Source organism: Halichoeres trimaculatus, unplaced genomic scaffold, assembly GCF_033239565.1.
Source record: "Halichoeres trimaculatus isolate MK-OKI-2021-1 unplaced genomic scaffold, fHalTri1.1 fHalTri1_scaffold_10, whole genome shotgun sequence".
NCBI classification, from domain to species: Eukaryota; Metazoa; Chordata; class Actinopteri; order Labriformes; family Labridae; genus Halichoeres; species Halichoeres trimaculatus.
Genome location: NW_027437187.1, coordinates 27725767 through 27743491, shown reverse-complemented (window position 1 = coordinate 27743491; position 17725 = coordinate 27725767). Strand labels below are relative to the sequence as shown.

The window sequence follows — 17725 nt, the reverse complement described above, 5'->3', positions numbered from 1 at the left end:
TTAACCAGTTTCACACAGATAGACCCGGCGATCCATTTTTAGCTGACGGCAACGCGCATGTGCAATGCGAAATCAAGGTGGGGCAAAACTTGAATGTTTCTGTCAGGGAAAAGGAGTGGGGCTGCGAGAAGTTGACGCTAATTATAGTCTGATAGCAGCTTTTCATCCGCTGCAGTTCATATCCAGTAGTGTTGCTGTTTTCTTAAGTCTCCTTTTTACTTTTTTCGTCTCACAAAAGATTTTCGGTACCACAGAAGAAGAAAAGTTTCCTCATAAATAAGGCAACTTTTCCAGATGTTGACAGGAGACGCGCCGATCACAGCCCTGCCTGCTTTTTATTGAGGTACTTTTGGACTGCTGAAGCTTCGGGTCACCTGAGGCGCACTTCATTTCCTCATAAGGACTTGTTGTGTTGCTTTTGAGCTTCGACTTTAACTGCTGCTTGTTTGTTTCGTGAATGGGGATTTGCCTGCTGTCAGTCAGATGAAAAGGGACGCGGAACAGTAGAAGAATCACCTGTTTCTGACTTGAAGCTCTCGGGTTTTCACGCATACAGGTAAGTTCATCTCAAAAAGAAGCCTTTGCTTAAACATGAATTTAGATCCAGGTGTTTATTCTGCTTTCTTATACGAAATGCATGTAAAACACTTAAAGTGACTTAAAGTAAACGTGATTTCTAAATAGGTGACCTTCCCCCTAAAACTTCATCCACTTCCGTTGGCATCTGTTCTGCAGCACTTGCATCATGTAGCTCTTTACAAAGCTCCGTCCAAACATAACAGATAAAAGTGTTGATAGTGATCATGGTATCAGCAGAGCGTGCACCAAAGCTGTCACAGAGCCCAAAAACAAGGTTTTAAAACCCTCTTCTTGCCCTCAAGTAAATGTGTGGCAGAGGAGAGTTGTGAAACGCATTTCAGTTTGATTGTCCTTTCCCTTTTTGATTCAAAGATCAAAACACCCGGAAGTGTAAGCAAAGCAGTGAAGGGAAGTCAAGAACGAGAAAACAAAAGTTGAGTGAAGTCTGTTTAAGTCAGAAAGAAAGTCAGTTTTTAGGGTGATGCCCCTTTTAGGCTCAATCCCCTCAAAGGTCAGCAGCTTCTTGGTGCTTGCCTGGCCTAAGAAGAGGGAGGGATACAGCGAGTGACACAGAATGAGAAAAGTTCCTGCCTTGTGATATGTTATGCGTGATAACTGCACCAGCAGAGCAGCTTTGCACTGCATGAATATGCTAAGCACTACAACAAGGAAGTGTCAATCATCTGCTCATGCATGGCTGCTTTGCCTTGCATGGTGTGTCTTCCGTTACATGCATCCACTTATGGAGCTATAAACTCCCCAAATGTCACAAGTATCAAAACTGTCCATGTGTTGGTTGAACTTTGGATTGAAGTTAAGTTAAAGTGGGATTTTCCCCTGACTGACAGGAGTTCATTTCCCTCTTTATGACTCTGAAGCATCTTTGTTTTTCAGCAGTTTATTTATGAGAAACAAGACTGTATTCAAGCTGTGTACCATATCATTTGCTTTAATGGTTGGTGTTATAGAGCCTCACAGGCAAAACTGACAGCCATTAAAGTGATACAATGACAGCCTGTGCTGCAGAGTTTACCCCTGCGCTCGTACTTCCTCTCCTCTCCTGCACACAGTGGTTTCAGTGAGTCTGCTGCTGCTGGGTCCAGCTGTTTGCCCAGAGGCAGAGGTGTTTTCCTTTTAAAGCCTCCCGCAGGCTGTCAGTTTCAGCTGGGTGAGCCGCTGGCCTCTCCTCTGCCTCTTTTCACACACTTCACACCACTCTTTGTGTTTGTTTGTGAACATGCCAGATGGAGGCTTGGTGGAGTTCAGCAGAGATACTTGTTGGTTTCACTCAGAGCTTTGTTCTGCCTGCCTGCTGAGCATGCTGCTCCATGATGATAACAGGGCAACAGCATCAAAGCAGCCAGAGAGGATTTCTGAGGCAGGATGGTGAGGGGTAGATTACCCAGAATCCCTTACTGCAGAGGAGGATGATGTAGAGGACGGATGCAGGAGCACAAAAGCAACACTTACAGTTTTCTGAAACTAGCACGAGAGTTTCACAAGACTTTCTGAAATGATGTGGTCTCTCCTAACTGGTTCATGATACATTGGAGGGGCCTCAAACACCAAAGTCTGCCTGTATCTCAGCCCCGGACAGGCCTCTATAGGGCTAGCCAATCAGGGAGAAGGGGGTTTGTGGAGTTGGAGAGCTAAAACAAGGCGTTTCAGACACAGGCTGGAAATAAGGGTTAACACCGACATGTGAGTAAAATAATAGAGATTTTTTGGGGCTGCAAATCATGTGAAGCTATTTCAAATATACAAAAGAGACAGTATAAACCCTCTAAAAAGCACAACACCCCATCTTTAAGAAACAGGCTGTAAGGAAAACCAATAAGTCCACATGAGAAAGAAAAATAAACCACATCATCAGCATATCAGTGTTGTATTTCAATATTTTAAACACTTGAAACCAGTAGTAGGAGGAGGTTTCAGTTGAAATTAATAACTGCTTGCTCACGAGGCAGCTTTTGTTTACTTTTTTTTTTTTTTTTACAAGGTTTCTGTTGAGCCATAGATTTGAGCTTTAAATTAAGCTGGATGTTATTGAAGTTTGTTAATCCTTGTCATACATGTTCAAGACAAAGTGAGTGAATAAAAAAGGTGGTAACGTTTTTATCAAAAAAGTTCAATTAAAGAGTGCTTGAAGGAAATTTTGGCGTATTAAAGAACCAATAAAATTAGTCAAATCTTTTGAATGATTTGAGATGGCCAATCATGTTACTTGAAGAAATAGGCACAGGAACCAAGATGAGCAATTTTGCTCTCACGCATTTATAAAAAGCAGCACTGAGGGGATTTACCTTATTATGTTTTTTAGCATTTCTTTACATTGAAACTGAGATCTGAAGAGGTTAAATGTCTCAGTTTTTTGGAAGTGACAGCAGCACAGGCATCCAAAATGTGACAGGAAGCCACAAGAAGACACTGCTTTCCTGTAAAGCCTGAACGTATCGGTGCCACTGATTTGATCTTCAACATGACATTTGACAGACTGACATTATTTATATAGATACTGAGGCACTCAAAGGCGCCTTGTTAGTTGTAGTGCTATAGAATAATAGGTATAAAAATGTGTGCATCAAGCTGATGATGGGTAAGAGATTTGCAAATTCAGGACCACTGGTTGCGTTTTCTCCTCACTGTATCACAGCAGATTTTGCAACAACAGACACGATCAGCGGTTTCTCCTCAGATCTTGTCTGCAGGAATCGGAGGGAGTGGCAGATCCAAACAAGGCCTGAGAAGACATTTCTACATTCCTGTCCTGTCTTGCTCCGTGCAGTTGGGCTGCCCCTCATTTGTACAGTTCAGTTTACGACTCACTTGCATAAGACAGGATTTCAATGTTGATGAACTGGTTTAGTTTGAACAATGGCATTGTTAAAGATGGAAAAAATGTGCCATCATATCTCCTTTAGCTTTGTTTGATCAGATGTTACTCCTCTTTAATAATGATTTTTCATGATTCCAGTATATTTGTTCTTTGTGTGGACTGTAGTTAAGTTATATCTAACAGTGTTGCTTGCAGTTGTGTCATCACTCCACTTGTAATGGACCGTATCACTCAGTCAGATGTTCCTGTATCATATCACTGATCTGGAATTATGCTGACGCTTTAGTGAACATTTGAATCAGATGTCTCATGATGATAATAGCAGGGTGGACAGGAGCTCACTGCACTTCCAGTATCAAAGGTGAAGTACAGGTCAAACCTCCAGACCCGCGCAGATGAAGCGTTGCTGACCTCAGAGCTTCTCACTGGACAGATTGATAGTGATGAAGTTCTCAATGAGGCAGCGGGTCCAGAGAAACTCCACTAACACACAATGACAGCCTTGTGTTTCCCTTGAAAAGAGCGAGCTTTGGCTTCATGTAGAGCTCTCTGGAAGCAGCGCAGTGACTCCATCACTCAGCTGCTGGTGGCCTGCTGCTGAGATGCATTCACTGCCTCATAAAGAGACAAGTTAAAAAGAGCTGCTGCATGTCAGCCTTGAGCCTGCTGATTCAGTCTGCTCTTGATAAGATCAAGTTTACTCTTTCACCAAAAGCTGTGTTAAGACATAAAGTGATCTGTTGTAACCAGATGATAACATTTACGTTAACTAGAATTCATATGAATAATTTTAACTCATATGACTTTGTATGGTCCAGGCAGAAATGTTGAAATAGCTGGAATGTACAGCATTGTTACTTTAAATGCACATACATGGTTCTCAGGGGAAGAACTAGATGTGTCTCTAAAAACGGATTGATAACCACTGAGTTTAGCAAGGATTTATCAGTGAAGGAAATACTTAAAATATTAAAAAGGAAAAGTAGATAATCATAATAAAAAATATTTATCTATTTAATTGATTTTCGCCCATTATTTCTTTGTTGCAGACTGTAGTCTTTTCTACCAGATGTGCTAAACAATAGTCCAAAAAAAGTTTTATAAGTGTAAGAACAGAAAGAACACATTACACAGCTAGAACAACCTTTTCTTTTCTTTTTTCTTTCCTTCATTTATTTATTTTCTTTTTTAATTTATTAAAGTAAAAAGCTACTATTTGCATTCAACAATTTTGATGCGCTTTTAGTCATTTAACAATACTGACAGATGCTCATTATAAAAATGTCTTACTTAAAGGTGCATCCATTGAAAAAAGGAATTGAGAAAAAATTGAAGGACACTTCAAAGTGACAATCAAACCAACAAAAAAAACCTTACACATTGCTTGCCTGGGTTCATAATACATCTTCTTATTTTAAAACCATAAAACATCCATCCGTAATGACTAAACAGTTGGGGGACTATAGAAGGCAAAAGCTGGTGGTTTGTGCATCATATAAACCCTGTTTTTATTACAGAATAATGTTAAAACAACATGTGAAATATCGTGTTGCACTTCTTCTTTAATAAACTGTTAAAATTTGTAAACCCAGGAGAGCAGAGTTTACATTTTTGAAAGTGATGTGTTGTCAGATTCTTGCCTATTAGAGGATTTAGCTGCCAAAGGTATGTATTCTTTATTTTGAGATGCATCAACTGTTTTCATTGGGCAACAAGTCAGGACTGCAACCAAGTCAATTAAGCACCTGGACTCTTCCACTACTGAGCCCTGATGTTGTGAAATGGGAATAATATGATTTGGCATCTTCTCCTGATGAAAAGTGAAAGGTCTTCACTGAAGAGGGCATTGTCTGAATGGAAGCATATGTTGCTTAAAAACCTGTATACATGGCTCAGCTTTAACGGTGACTTTCCAAGTTACATAGGACATCCATGTCTAGGAATGGGTACCTTTCACATTTGAAATGATACGGTACCAATGCCGGGTACCTGGCAATCAGTACGGGTACTCAACGGTACCAATTTTCGGTACTTTTTTTGTAGTTATGTGGTAAAAAATATCAATTTCTTTAACAATAAAATATATGTATTTTTCAATTCAACATATATTTTCTTCAGTATATACCCTTGCAATGCTGTGTTCATGTCCATCATGGAAAATCGGCTATTCTTTCCCTTCCTCACAGTCACAAGGGTGTGTTTAGGTACCTAAACATGGTACCTTTTGATTTTACGTGAACCGGTTCTCAGTACTTTTGACAGATTCCGCCAGTACCTATAAAAGTACCCATCACTGATGACTGTATGGAGTGGAGTATGCAGTGTCATTGATTTTCAAAAGAACGTTAATTTCTGATTCTTCAGATAATGGAACCGTTTACATGACATCTCAGTCCGTCGTGAATGGACTTGGGTCTGGGGAAGTTGCCATGTTGCCTTTTTGCATGGTGCAGATATAACCTTCATTTGTGAATGAAAACTGAAATTTGTCCACTGATTTTTTTTAAAGGGAGCATGGAGAGATATCAACTATACAGTCGTGTCTTCATACGCTCACCAGCCACTTTATTATGTACACCTTACAAGTATCAGATTAGACCAACTTTTTCCCTGAAAACTTCCTATATATCATTCATATCAGGTTCAGCAAGGTGCATCTCTTCAGAGATGTTGCTCCATGTTGACATGTTAGCATCACACAGTTGCTGCAGATTTGACAGCTGCACATCCAGGATGAGAATCTCCCGTTCCAACTTTCTATCATCTTTAACCAGTCCGTCCATTTTCCTCTGACCTCTGGCATCAACAAGGCATTTTCTCCCACACAACTGCCGTGCAGTGGATATTTTCTCTTTCTGGGACAATTCTCTGTAAACCCCGGAGATGATTGTGTGTGAAAATCCCAGTAATCAGTAGTTTGTCAGACTAACATCTGTGTAACGTTCAAGCCACATCAGTCATCATTCTTTCCCACTCTGATGCTGAGTTTGAGCTTCAGCAGGTCGTCTTCACCATATCTACGTGCCTAATTCGATGAGTTGCTGCGACATTATTGGTTAATTAAATATTTGGATTAACAAGAAAGTGAATAGGTTTCTCTAATTAAGTGTGTACTAAGTTATGTTGCAAAATAACCAATCTTGTTGACAAATGTTTTTTTAATTTTTCAGCAATTTCTGTCTCAACTTTTTTTTGAATCGTACAAGCAGTAAATGAGCATGAATTTTTCAATACACAGTAAAAATTTTAGTTTCAACATTTGACATGTTGTTTTTCATTATTAAATTTAAAGTAAACATCAAATTGTTTCTGCAAATTGACTTCTGAGACACAGCCATAAAGAGCTGAGCTGTAAGAAGTCCCCACCTTGATATATAGTCATCAGGCTTATCCAAAATAGAACATGTCGCTCACTTTTAAAGAGGCGTTTGAACCATGGTTACTCACTCTTCATAAGGAAGTGGGTGTCTCAGCTAGCTCTCGTTAAAAGTCAGAATAACTCATCTCTTTGAAAAGAGGATAAATCAAAGGTTTAGTAGAGATCTCCAAGATAACCTGTCGGATATTTTTCCACTGGTCTTGACGTGCTGAATATTACAAAGCTGCGATATAACTGTAATGAAAGTCAGTTGTCTGTGAAATGCAGTGAAAAATATAAAACAGTAGGAAAAAACACCCAGGGGTTGAGACATCTTACGTGGGTGGATCACAAGCTGCATCTGAGAGACCACAGGGTGACACTTAAAGGGAAAGTGTCAGCGTTTTTTTGTGTGTATATTTTGTTTTGTATTTATTCAAGATGGTTATTTAAGGCTGTGATGATCCTCTGCATGGTGGGAGAAGTCAGAGTGTAACAGGAAAGATACACTGGGATGTACAGAAGTGGAGTAAGGGTGGGAAATGTGTCTCTCTGTACAGAACGACAGCTGCAGGACTCCACTTGGGACAACATCCACCACCACATCCTCATCACAGCAGTGATGAGGATCCTCTCTGGGACACATGAGAGGTTTTAGTTTCATGTTTGGAATCAGGTTTTTTTATTCAGATGTGTGTTAACTTTTAAGAATGAGGAGTATGAAGAGTGATGAAAGCAGAGGATCTGTTGTATTTCTTGTGTTCTGAGCTCTCTGCTTCTTTATCTGTGAATTTTGAATCTGAGCCGTCATACAGGAAGAAGAGGAGAGTAGTAATAGGACATGTCAGAGGATGTGACCTCATGTAATGTGACAGAAGCATCTGAGCCAAGATTTTCCCTCAGCTCAACCATTTCTCCATGGGAACTGACACAGGAAGAGATGCAGAGAGGAAGTGGGGTTTGGGAGGAAGAGAGTTCGGAGGTTTCTTTTTGGGATGACTTTATCCGTAGGTCATCATCTCACTGCAACGCCTCTGCTCTAATTTGTCGTGTGTGTATCATGGAAACACGGCCCCGGGGTGACTCAGGCCTCAGGTTGCTGTCACAGTGGCTGCTTTATTGACGCAGAGAGACGCTGGGCTGGATGAGTCCCCCGGGCCTGGTCAGATCTCACCACAAGATTGCATTCCAGCGTTGAAGAGAGCTATCTTGATTCCTACGAGGCTTTGCGATGAATCTGGAGGTTCAGAGTTTTTCCATTTTTGGTCAAAAAGACATGGACTAACATGTTAAACGTATATGAGTTCAATCCCCTTTATGTACAGGATGAACTGTCTTTCCACGCTGTGCTGTTTTGAGCTTCAGCTTGGTGTTGTCACTACTTTGAAGTCTTTCTTTCATGCTAACTGTTTCTCTACGTCACGGAAACATTCGACCCCGGTTGTGAAAGTGGTGTTTAAAAAAAGAAAAGTTGTTAGTTCTGCTTTCTGTATCAGTGAGCTGTTTTTACTGACACCAGCAGATCTTTCGTGACTCTTGAGCTTTCTGCTGACTTGTTTGCTCTGATATTAGCGTGCACTCCTTCACAGCAGCACCACAAATTCACTGCCTCTCTGTGAATGTGTCAGTGGTCAAATGATTATCTGTGAAGCTTCGGGGCGTTGTGCTCACTGCTTTCTGTTTTTCTTCACAGGTACTGAACGCGTGTGTGGGTGGGTGTGTTAACCAGCTCTAATGGTAGCAGTTAGAAAGAATCACCTGTGACAGGATTCAACCGTCTCAACATGACAGAGGTCCAGGTAACAGGAACTTCAGGAGTACTAAACTTTAATGGATAAAAAACAAAACATTTTGTGATAAAAGTGACTGATCTGCTTTTTTTCTTTAGACTCCGTGGCCACAGGGCACAGAATGTGTAGCCAGGTACAACTTTAAAGGCACATCAGAGCAGGACCTGCCCTTCAACAAAGGAGACGTGTTGACAATTATTATCGTCACAAAGGTACAGTATAACAGTAAAACAAGCTACATTGGTGGCTCCATCCATGAATTTAATGTGAAACTCACTGTTTTCAGTTATTAAGCAACTGACTGTTTGTTAAGATGGACAACATGCGTCCATCTCCACCCTTTATATAAAAAAAGTGAAGCCAAAATATGCAGTGATGGGCGCTGACATAATGAAAGTTCAACAACACATATTAAATCCTTTTCAGACTGGCCGAGGATCCAGAAAACTATCTGAAATTAAACCTGCATATGTGAACACAAGCAGACAACACTTTTTGCCCCAACATCATTCGGGATATTTTCTTCTGGCCTCTTTATATAATTTCAGGGTAAAGTTGCCTTGAGCTCATGTGGAAATGCTGCAGGAAGTATTCTGCAGAATATATATCGTGAGCAGGCGGTGTCTAAATGGTTGAAAAGTGCTACTGTAGCACAAATCAGTAGCAGAGCCTATATATATTTACAAGTCATACTCTGGGGTAACTGTGCAGAATAAGGCGAGCATGAAACTTTTTCATCCTTCTGGTGCAGAATCACAACACTGCTCTCTCCATTTGTGTTGTCTGAAGTGTGACTCAATTACAAAACAGAAAGAGAAATGTATCTGGATAGACTTATGTTCTCTATCAAATCATACTCTGACTGGTGACAAGTGCCCAGGAGAAAAACAAAACAAAACAGTATCACAGGCAGTCAGACCACCGTATCCTCCATCTTTCACTCCTGTATGGTATTTTTCACTTATTGATTGACATGGTGGATATGTTCAGGTACTCGTACACTGCAAAAAACTGAAATCTTATCAAATGTTTTTGTCTTTTTTTAAGTAAAAATTGTCTTATTATACTCGATATGAGCCACTTTCAACTTATCAATCCAGAAAAATGTTTTGGTTTAAGTTAACAGAGTACAGAAAAGAGGTTTAAATTGCTCGTAACCAGTTAAAAAAATCTGCCAATGGAACAAGAAAAAATTGCTTGAAAATTTCCTTGAGACTAGAACAATGTCTTAATACAAGTAACTTTTCTCTTGTTCCATTGGCAGATTTTTTTACTGGTTACGAGCAATTCAGACCTCATTTTTGTCCTTAAATAACTTTAAACAAGACATTTTCTTGGATTGGTCATGTGAATTTGGCTCATATTGAGCCTAAAAAGGAATGAACTCCTGGAAATAAGACAAAAACACTTGATAAGATTTCAGTTTTTGCAGTGTAGCGCTGATATAGAAGCAAAAAGTCTCATAGATTCATACAAGTCTGCTTCAGTCTACAATTTTTTTTACTTCATTTTTTACTAATTGACGAAAAAAGAATGTAAAATTAGGAATAATACTCGTTTCAGCGGTTGAGAGGAAAAAAAAAAAGAGAGAATGAGCAAAATAAAATAAAGTAGATCATTAATCTGGGATAAAATTGTGAGTACTGCAGCGTTTATTTGATGTTATGATCAGCCCCTACCCACCAAGTCCAGCTGCCAGGGACTCACACTGTGAAGGGACATGTGAGAGCAGGAGCTTTTCTGTAAATTTGTTCATCTTCATCATGTTTTCTCTCAGTGTTCCTCCTCTTCTTTGTTTGTTTTTTCACCAAATTATGCTGCAGAAGCTGCATTGGCCATGAGCTGTCAATCCTGGTGTCACAACCATCTTTGTAGCATCAACCAACTTATCCAAGCTTAACTTCTCTGACAAATAAACAGTTTAGAAGAAGTTAACATTAGAAAAAAATGAGTCTAGTTTTACCTATGTCCTGTTTGTTATAAAGGAAAGTGAGGAGTGCTTCAAGTTTTGACCTCATTTTTGGAGAGTGGCTGTGTTGTCCACCTTCTCATCCAGTCAGTGGTTATCACACATGGAAGGATGTTGGTTTTAATACTGAGTTCATGTAACCATTTTCATTTTTCTTCTGTGTTTCAGGATCCAAACTGGTACAAAGCTAAGAACGCCGCAGGTCGTGAGGGAACAATCCCAGCAAACTATGTTCAGAAAAGAGAGGGTGTGAAACAGGGAGGCAAGCTGAGTCTAATGCCGTGAGTATAAAGATTATTGTGCTTAATTTAGTTCTGATGCTCGATGTAATTGTACACTTCAGTCAATTAAAAGATTTATGTATCTGCAGTCTGGATCTCACTCCAGCTTAGTGGGATTCTGCAGCAGCCGCTAAAATAGCCGGTCTTTTCCCTCTTCTCCTCGCTCTCATGGTTCCTGAGGGCATACAGCCCGTTCGTCTTGGCTGTGGCGCTTCAGTTATGTGAATGAAGACCACAGTTGGGTCGGGCTGTGTTGTAATTGCAGAGCACTTGCGTCTGTTTCCAGCTAAGCTTTGCGTGAACGCTGCAGTTTCCTGTTGTTTCTTTTTCTATCTTCAGACAGACTGAAGTAATCTCTAAAATCTCCCTTCTTGTCCGCATGACGGGTTTCCGTATACAGACGTGCTCGGGTGTGAATGAAAGTTTTATTCACTAAAAAGTGAGAAAACAGATTTCAGTCAGGAATGACTAAATGAAGGTAAAACTACCTGAACAAACAGAAGATCTGGTACATCAGGTTGTTAAAATGGACACAAGAATTTAATGTAACATAGAGCTAACTACGTTCGTATCCACCACATCAACTTCATCATCTGCCTCTGTGGGAAAAAATCTTATCTCAGCTTTCCAACAAGGTTTTTTGTGCTATATTTAAATGCATCGTTCTTCATGGAGCCACATGCAAATAAATTAACCGTACATTGTGTGACCCTCTCCGTAATAAAAATAGCTATAGACGATATGCAAACGACACTAATCTCCTCCTCTGGATCTCCAGAACTGAGTTTGTGGTATTTGCATTGAGAGCTCGTTTAAGGATAATTACAACATGATGAATTGCATAATGAGGTCAGATAAACTTGCGTCTGTGGCTAATGGAAATTAATCAGTAACTTTCCCAGAATAGATCCTAACAGTGGTTTGTTTTGTGTGTCCCTGGAAGATCTGGTGTCGTATCTATGAGGGGAAGTTAAAGAATACTGACAATATTGTTCACATGTCATAAACTCTTTATGAATTTAATTTTTTTTGTATAAATTAAATTTTATGTTTATATATATATATATATATATATATATATATATATATATATATATATATATATATATAAACATAAAATTAAATTATATAAAATAAATTAAATTCATAAAGAGTTTATGACATGTCAACAATATTGTCAGTATTCTTTAACTTCCCCTCATAGATACGAAACCAGATACAAAATGCAAAATATAATGTGGGAAATAATGCCACTGAGAGCAGATGAAGGGCATTTCTGAGGCTGTATTTTAATGCTGTTGGAATGTATCAGCATTTACTGAGAGGTGTTGTAAAACTGAGTGCACCCACCCACTAAAATAGTTGAGTAGGAGAAAGGACACTTCTCAAAATTACAGGATATCATTTTACGATTCTGTAATTGTGGCAGCCAAAGTTATCAAAATTCACGCGGCATTACTTTCTGATATGTGTCACTTACTAAAACCTCACTTGATGGTGTTACTTTGATTATAACTCGTGCAGCTGTAGAAAAAAAAAGTCACAGCGGATCTCAGCTGTTTGTGTTTGGTGTTTTGGTGTTTCCCCTCACAGATGGTTTCATGGTAAAATAACTCGGGACCAGGCCGAGCGATTGCTGAACCCCCCCGAAACGGGCCTCTTCTTGGTGCGAGAGAGCACCAACTTCCCCGGCGACTACACCCTGTGTGTGAGCTGCGATGGCAAGGTGGAGCACTACCGCATCATCTACAACAACGGCAAGCTGACAATCGATGACGAGGCCTTCTTTGAAAACCTCATGCAGCTGGTTGAGGTAGGGCGTAAATTAGGTTGTTGTTTTATTTTTAAAGAGAAGTTGCTTTTCTGCTGCTAAGTAGAGCTCTGATCTACTGTATATACGTTTTACTTTCCTGTTGAATTGTCAGTGTGTGTCTCTCGCCAACCACAAAGACCGCATTCAGTTCCTGGAACAAATAATGAACAGGAAGTGTCAAAGAGGAAGAGCGAGCAGTCTGCTGAGGTTCAGAGTTCTTACCTCAAAGAGACATTGTGACGTTTACTCTCAAAAACACTTTTTTTTTATCAAGTGAAACGTACTTACATCAATAACAAACTCAGTCAAATCTGCAGTGAACAGAACAGAGGAGGAAGTGTAAGTTCAATTTGATCTATTTAGGTCAAAACCTTCTCAGCCTTTCATTTAATCATTGGCTTATTCAACTCTACTGCCCTCTATGGGTCATTTTGAAGAGCTTCTTTAAATTGTAATAACAGGATTTCTTTGTTTTTTATCTTTCAAAAATCAACAAAAAATCAAAGAAAGCACAAAAACATCCAACATTCTGAATTATCTGAATTATTACTCCTGATAATCTGTTGCTTTTCCCTCGTTTGCAGCACTACACCAAAGATGCAGATGGCCTGTGCACCAAACTAATAAAACCAAAGCTGGAGGAAGGGACCGTAGCAGCTCAGGATGAGTTCTCCAGGAGTAAGTTATTGCTTTTAAATTTTACACAGCTACATTATTGTTGCCTTTATGTGAATCAGAATGAGACTGTTTTTTGTTCAAGCTGCATGTTTTTCCTCTTTGAACGGTCAACAGGTGGTTGGTCCATGAACAGAAAGGACCTGAAGCTGCAGCAGGTTATTGGAAAAGGAGAGTTTGGAGGCAAGTAGCTTCAGATTTATAATCTTAATTCTGGCTAAATTCTCACTGCAATCAGTTCTAGACTGAAACAATAAAATGAGAAGTAAAATTTTAATAATAGGTAATAGAAAGTTTTAAAAAAACAACAAAAAAAACATTGACTTTTGTTGGGCAACAGTTTGATGAAAATCTGACTGAAACCAATTCTGCAGCATGGCTCACACACATTCAGTATCAGTAATATGTAGAGATAGACTGATATGGATTTTTCTGGGCTGATACCGATGCAGATAATTTGTAGTCAAGGAGGCCGATAACAGATATTTGAAGCCAATATTAATTTGCAGTCAAAGTGAAAATATTGGTGTCCAAATTTTGAACGATACAAACTCCAACACTTAACTTCAAATAAATACCTTTAAGAATAAGTTTATTAAACAGCTCCCAGGCTTAGCTGCATATTTTATAAAGTTAAATGAAAACTTAAAAAAAGAAATAGATCAAGTTTTCTACAGTTAAATAAAGTTATCCAAAATTTCAAAGTGACTGCTGATTGGCTCTTTCCCAAGCAATGGCTCTGCTTGTAACCAATCAGATGGTACTGTGTGTGGGACAGTGCTGGGGACTTAGTAATGACTTCAGAGCGACTGCATCAGAGCCGCAACAATGCAGTTTTAAATTTGTTTCCATTGGCAGTCGGATTAAAAAAAAGGTTGACGCAGATATGCCTAAAAATGCCAGATATCGGCTCCGATAATTGGTCTATCCCTAGTAATATGTTATTATTTTGGGAGTTTGTGTGGAAAATGTTACGAAATAACTGAACCGCAACATTTCCAGAACAATTCCTGCCAATCCTTGTTGAAAACTCTGTCTCATTGTTTGATCATCACAGACGTGATGGTGGGAGACTACATTGGGACCAAAGTAGCTGTGAAGTGTATCAAACATGACGCCACAGCGCAGGCCTTCATCGCAGAGGCATCAGTCATGACGTAAGGAAATCTACACACTTTTTCCTTTTCCTGTAACATGCATAAAGATGTAACACGAAAACCGATCAGCATGTCCATCTGGCTGTTTCCTCTTTCTCCAGGCAACTACGGCACGAAAACCTGGTGCAGCTGCTTGGGGTGATAGTGGAGGAGAACGGGAGCTTGTTTATAGTAACTGAGTACATGGCTAAGGTAAGAGCGTGGCTGTCTACGTCATTATTTGTCATCACCACTAGTGTACTGTTAGAAAGATAAGTCCCGATTCTGTGTTTTTCAGGGCTGTTTGGTCGACTACTTACGATCTAGAGGACGAACGGTACTTGGGGGAGATGCTCTTCTTAATTTTGCACTGTGAGTATGACTATACTGAAAAACAGTATCACATTTATACAGCATTAAAAGTAGGTAGTGGAGAGAGTTATGGGTGCTGTGGAGCATGTTTGGTTGTTGTCAGCAGATCCCCATGTTTAAATTTTGTGTTTGATTTCCTGAAAGTTAGTGGAATAAGTTTTTGCAACCTTATATAAAATTAATTTCTGGGTTTGTAAATGCTACAAGATGATGCTTTATTTGTTCTATTCAAACTGCTTTAACCTGACCCAGGGGCAAAGCCAGGATTTCAGTTCTGGGTGGGCCAGACAGATTTGGCTGAGCCTTAAGTTACGAAAGTTTGTATATCATTAATTTAATCAATAAAAATAACTGACAATATATACTATGTGTGGTTTTAAAGCATCATAAGCTGTAGATCAAAAACATTAACCACGGTTAAATAAAACAATAAAAATCTACAGTCTTTCCCAAAATGTTTGTCTGTTGTTGGCCACATGAAGCTGAATGTTTCGTAATTTTCTAAGTTTTTTCCAGCAGGCTAAAAAAAATACCTCATTTCACAAAGACAGAGCATCTAACGCTAACAACATGAAGTCACAAAATTTTACCATGCTTTTTAAAATTGATGTAAAAATATAAAAAGTATAAGAAAAGTTTAGGGTGAGCCTGGGACCTTTGGGCCCACCCATAACACCGCTCCTGACCTGACCTGACTGCTCTCTTGCTGCTTTCCCCACAAACAGCTTTGCAACCCACCCTCATCCCAGCTCCACGAACAGAGTCTTGCCACAAAATTAAGCTTATTTATAATTATTCAAAAGTGGTCCTGACTTAATCGAACATTGTGCAGAAACTTCAGCTTGCATAAATCCCAGGAACTGAACTTTCAACCAACCCTATTTGTCCCACATGATGAGACTCTTGTAATTTTCCAGCTTTCGTGTTCAACAGCTGATTGTCTTAATATTACAACTTCATTTGTTTAATGTCACATTATCTAGACTTTAATCTGTTCCACTTTGGTCTTGTTACATAACCACTTTGAAGAATGAGAGAGTCAGTGAAAGATGCATGGAGTCCCTCAGTTATTTGCAATTCCACACGGTAACAGTGACAGTCACGCAGCATAAATGTGGTAGTAAAGAAAGGAAGGAGCTTTGCCTATGGTAAGAACTGGGACATTTAAGTGCAAAGAGACTGAGACACACAAGAAAACGTGGCATTATAGTTTCTCTATTTCTTCACTTTTTTCCCATGAATGAAAGTGAAACCATACATGATCTCCAGGTTTTGTATTTGATCGTTTTGTGCCTTTGCAGTGACGTCTGTGAAGCCATGGCGTACCTGGAAGCCAATAATTTCGTCCACAGAGACTTAGCCGCTCGCAACGTTCTGGTGTCAGATGACAACATCGCCAAAGTCAGTGACTTCGGTCTGACCAAGGAGGCCTCCTCCACTCAGGACACAGCAAAGCTCCCTGTGAAGTGGACATCTCCAGAGGCTCTCAGAGAAAAGGTGCAGTGGAGTCAACAACGAAAGAAAATACATCCAGAGGAGTGATTTGTGCTTTCTGTAGTTTCCACTGATTGAAATGTTTTCTAATGAGCATGTTTTTCTCCTTTTATCTTTAGAGATTTTCTACCAAATCAGATGTATGGAGCTATGGTATATTGCTTTGGGAAATTTACTCTTTTGGACGAGTGCCTTACCCACGAATTGTAAGTATTAATATATTTTTGTAAAGGTTCACACAGAAACTACCAAGAAGAAATAAAAGCTTTAGTTTAGTGGCAAAATTTAGTTGCCCTTAAGTCTGAGCATGCTGAGTTAAACAGGTTGGAGAGTGAAATGAGACCTTATGATATAAAATATGAACACTATTTAACAACCCTCCCTTTTTCCACTCTGTAGCCACTAAAAGACGTTGTGCCTCGAGTGGAGAAGGGATACAAAATGGACTGTCCAGACGGCTGTCCTGAAGTGGTGTATAACATCATGAAACAGTGCTGGAACCTGGATCCTGCTGCTCGGCCAAGCTTTCAGATGTTAAAGGAGTGGCTACAACACATCAGCCAAGGGATGGGAAAAAAGCAATGAGAGATCTGAGAGAAACAGATAAAAAAAACTGACTTCTTCTTCTTCTTCCTTCATTTTGACCACTTGGACACAACCTGGGATAAAACTAAGATTGGAAACTTTTTTTTCCTTTTGTAGAGTTCTTTAAAAATATTCACATATTGTCCATAAACTGTTTACGAGTGTCATCCCTCAGCTAAGTGAAAACAGTATCACAGTAGTGATTAAAAGTGAATGGTTACTTGTCTTCGATGGTCTTCCTTTAAACACAGTGCTGCCTCAGAGCCACAGTGCCTTGACCTGAGAAATATACTTTTATGCCCCTTAAATAATATCCTCTGACACACTTATTGGCATCATTTCATTGTTGAATCCGTTGTTTCTGTTTTAAAGAAGATAACATGCTAGGACTGTATTTTGATACATAATGTCTGGCTGTATTAATTTGACTCATTCCAGGTACACCATTGTGCATGAATGTTGAGTTATTTCGTTTAAAAACTAAGTTAAAATGTCTTTAATTATGCAGCTTTATTTTTTCATTTTTTTATAACTTTAAATCTTTTATGCCTACTTTTTATTCCTCTGTCAGTCCAAAAAAAGAAGAAGCACAAGTTCAGACAAATGTCACCTTTACTACTGATATCATACCACACCGTCTTGACTATGCATGTTGGTTATACATGTGCAGAATATTCCATCCAACATCAATAAGTGTTTAACTTAAGAAATGTTAGGATTTGACCAAACTGTTGGGATTTTGTATGTAACGAGGAAAAGAGTTTATTTTAAAATTTATTGTGTTCTTATTTTCAGCAAATAAAGAAAAGAAAAGTGTGGTTTTGTGAAAGCACATCT

At 39.2% G+C, this 17725-nt stretch overlaps 1 protein-coding gene across 2 annotated transcripts; it reads left to right on the top strand.

The window, feature by feature from the left end:
• Positions 1-85: 85 nt before the first annotated feature.
• LOC141796217 (tyrosine-protein kinase CSK-like) lies at positions 86-17666 on the top strand. 2 transcript variants are annotated; one of them, XM_074677204.1, is made up of 14 exons: positions 86-343; positions 480-556; positions 8467-8572; positions 8662-8775; positions 10701-10813; positions 12407-12626; positions 13211-13304; positions 13419-13484; positions 14359-14458; positions 14560-14650; positions 14736-14809; positions 16111-16306; positions 16423-16509; positions 16703-17666. In XM_074677204.1, the coding sequence occupies exons 3-14, from the start codon at positions 8558-8560 to the stop codon at positions 16886-16888; spliced, it is 1356 nt and encodes a 451-aa protein (XP_074533305.1). In that variant the 5' UTR covers positions 86-343; positions 480-556; positions 8467-8557; the 3' UTR covers positions 16889-17666. The 2 variants fall into 2 exon arrangements, with proteins under 2 accessions (XP_074533305.1, XP_074533303.1); XM_074677202.1 differs by having other exon boundaries at positions 86-556.
• Positions 17667-17725: the final 59 nt, after the last annotated feature.

What these genes read in the sequence shown, in the direction of transcription:
- LOC141796217 (XM_074677204.1), top strand. An exon ending in GCAGAGGCATCAGTCATGAC is followed by an intron (nt 14,459 to 14,559) that starts GTAAGGAAATCT and finishes CTCTTTCTCCAG; the next exon opens with GCAACTACGGCACGAAAACC. An exon ending in GAGTGCCTTACCCACGAATT is followed by an intron (nt 16,510 to 16,702) that starts GTAAGTATTAAT and finishes TCCACTCTGTAG; the next exon opens with CCACTAAAAGACGTTGTGCC.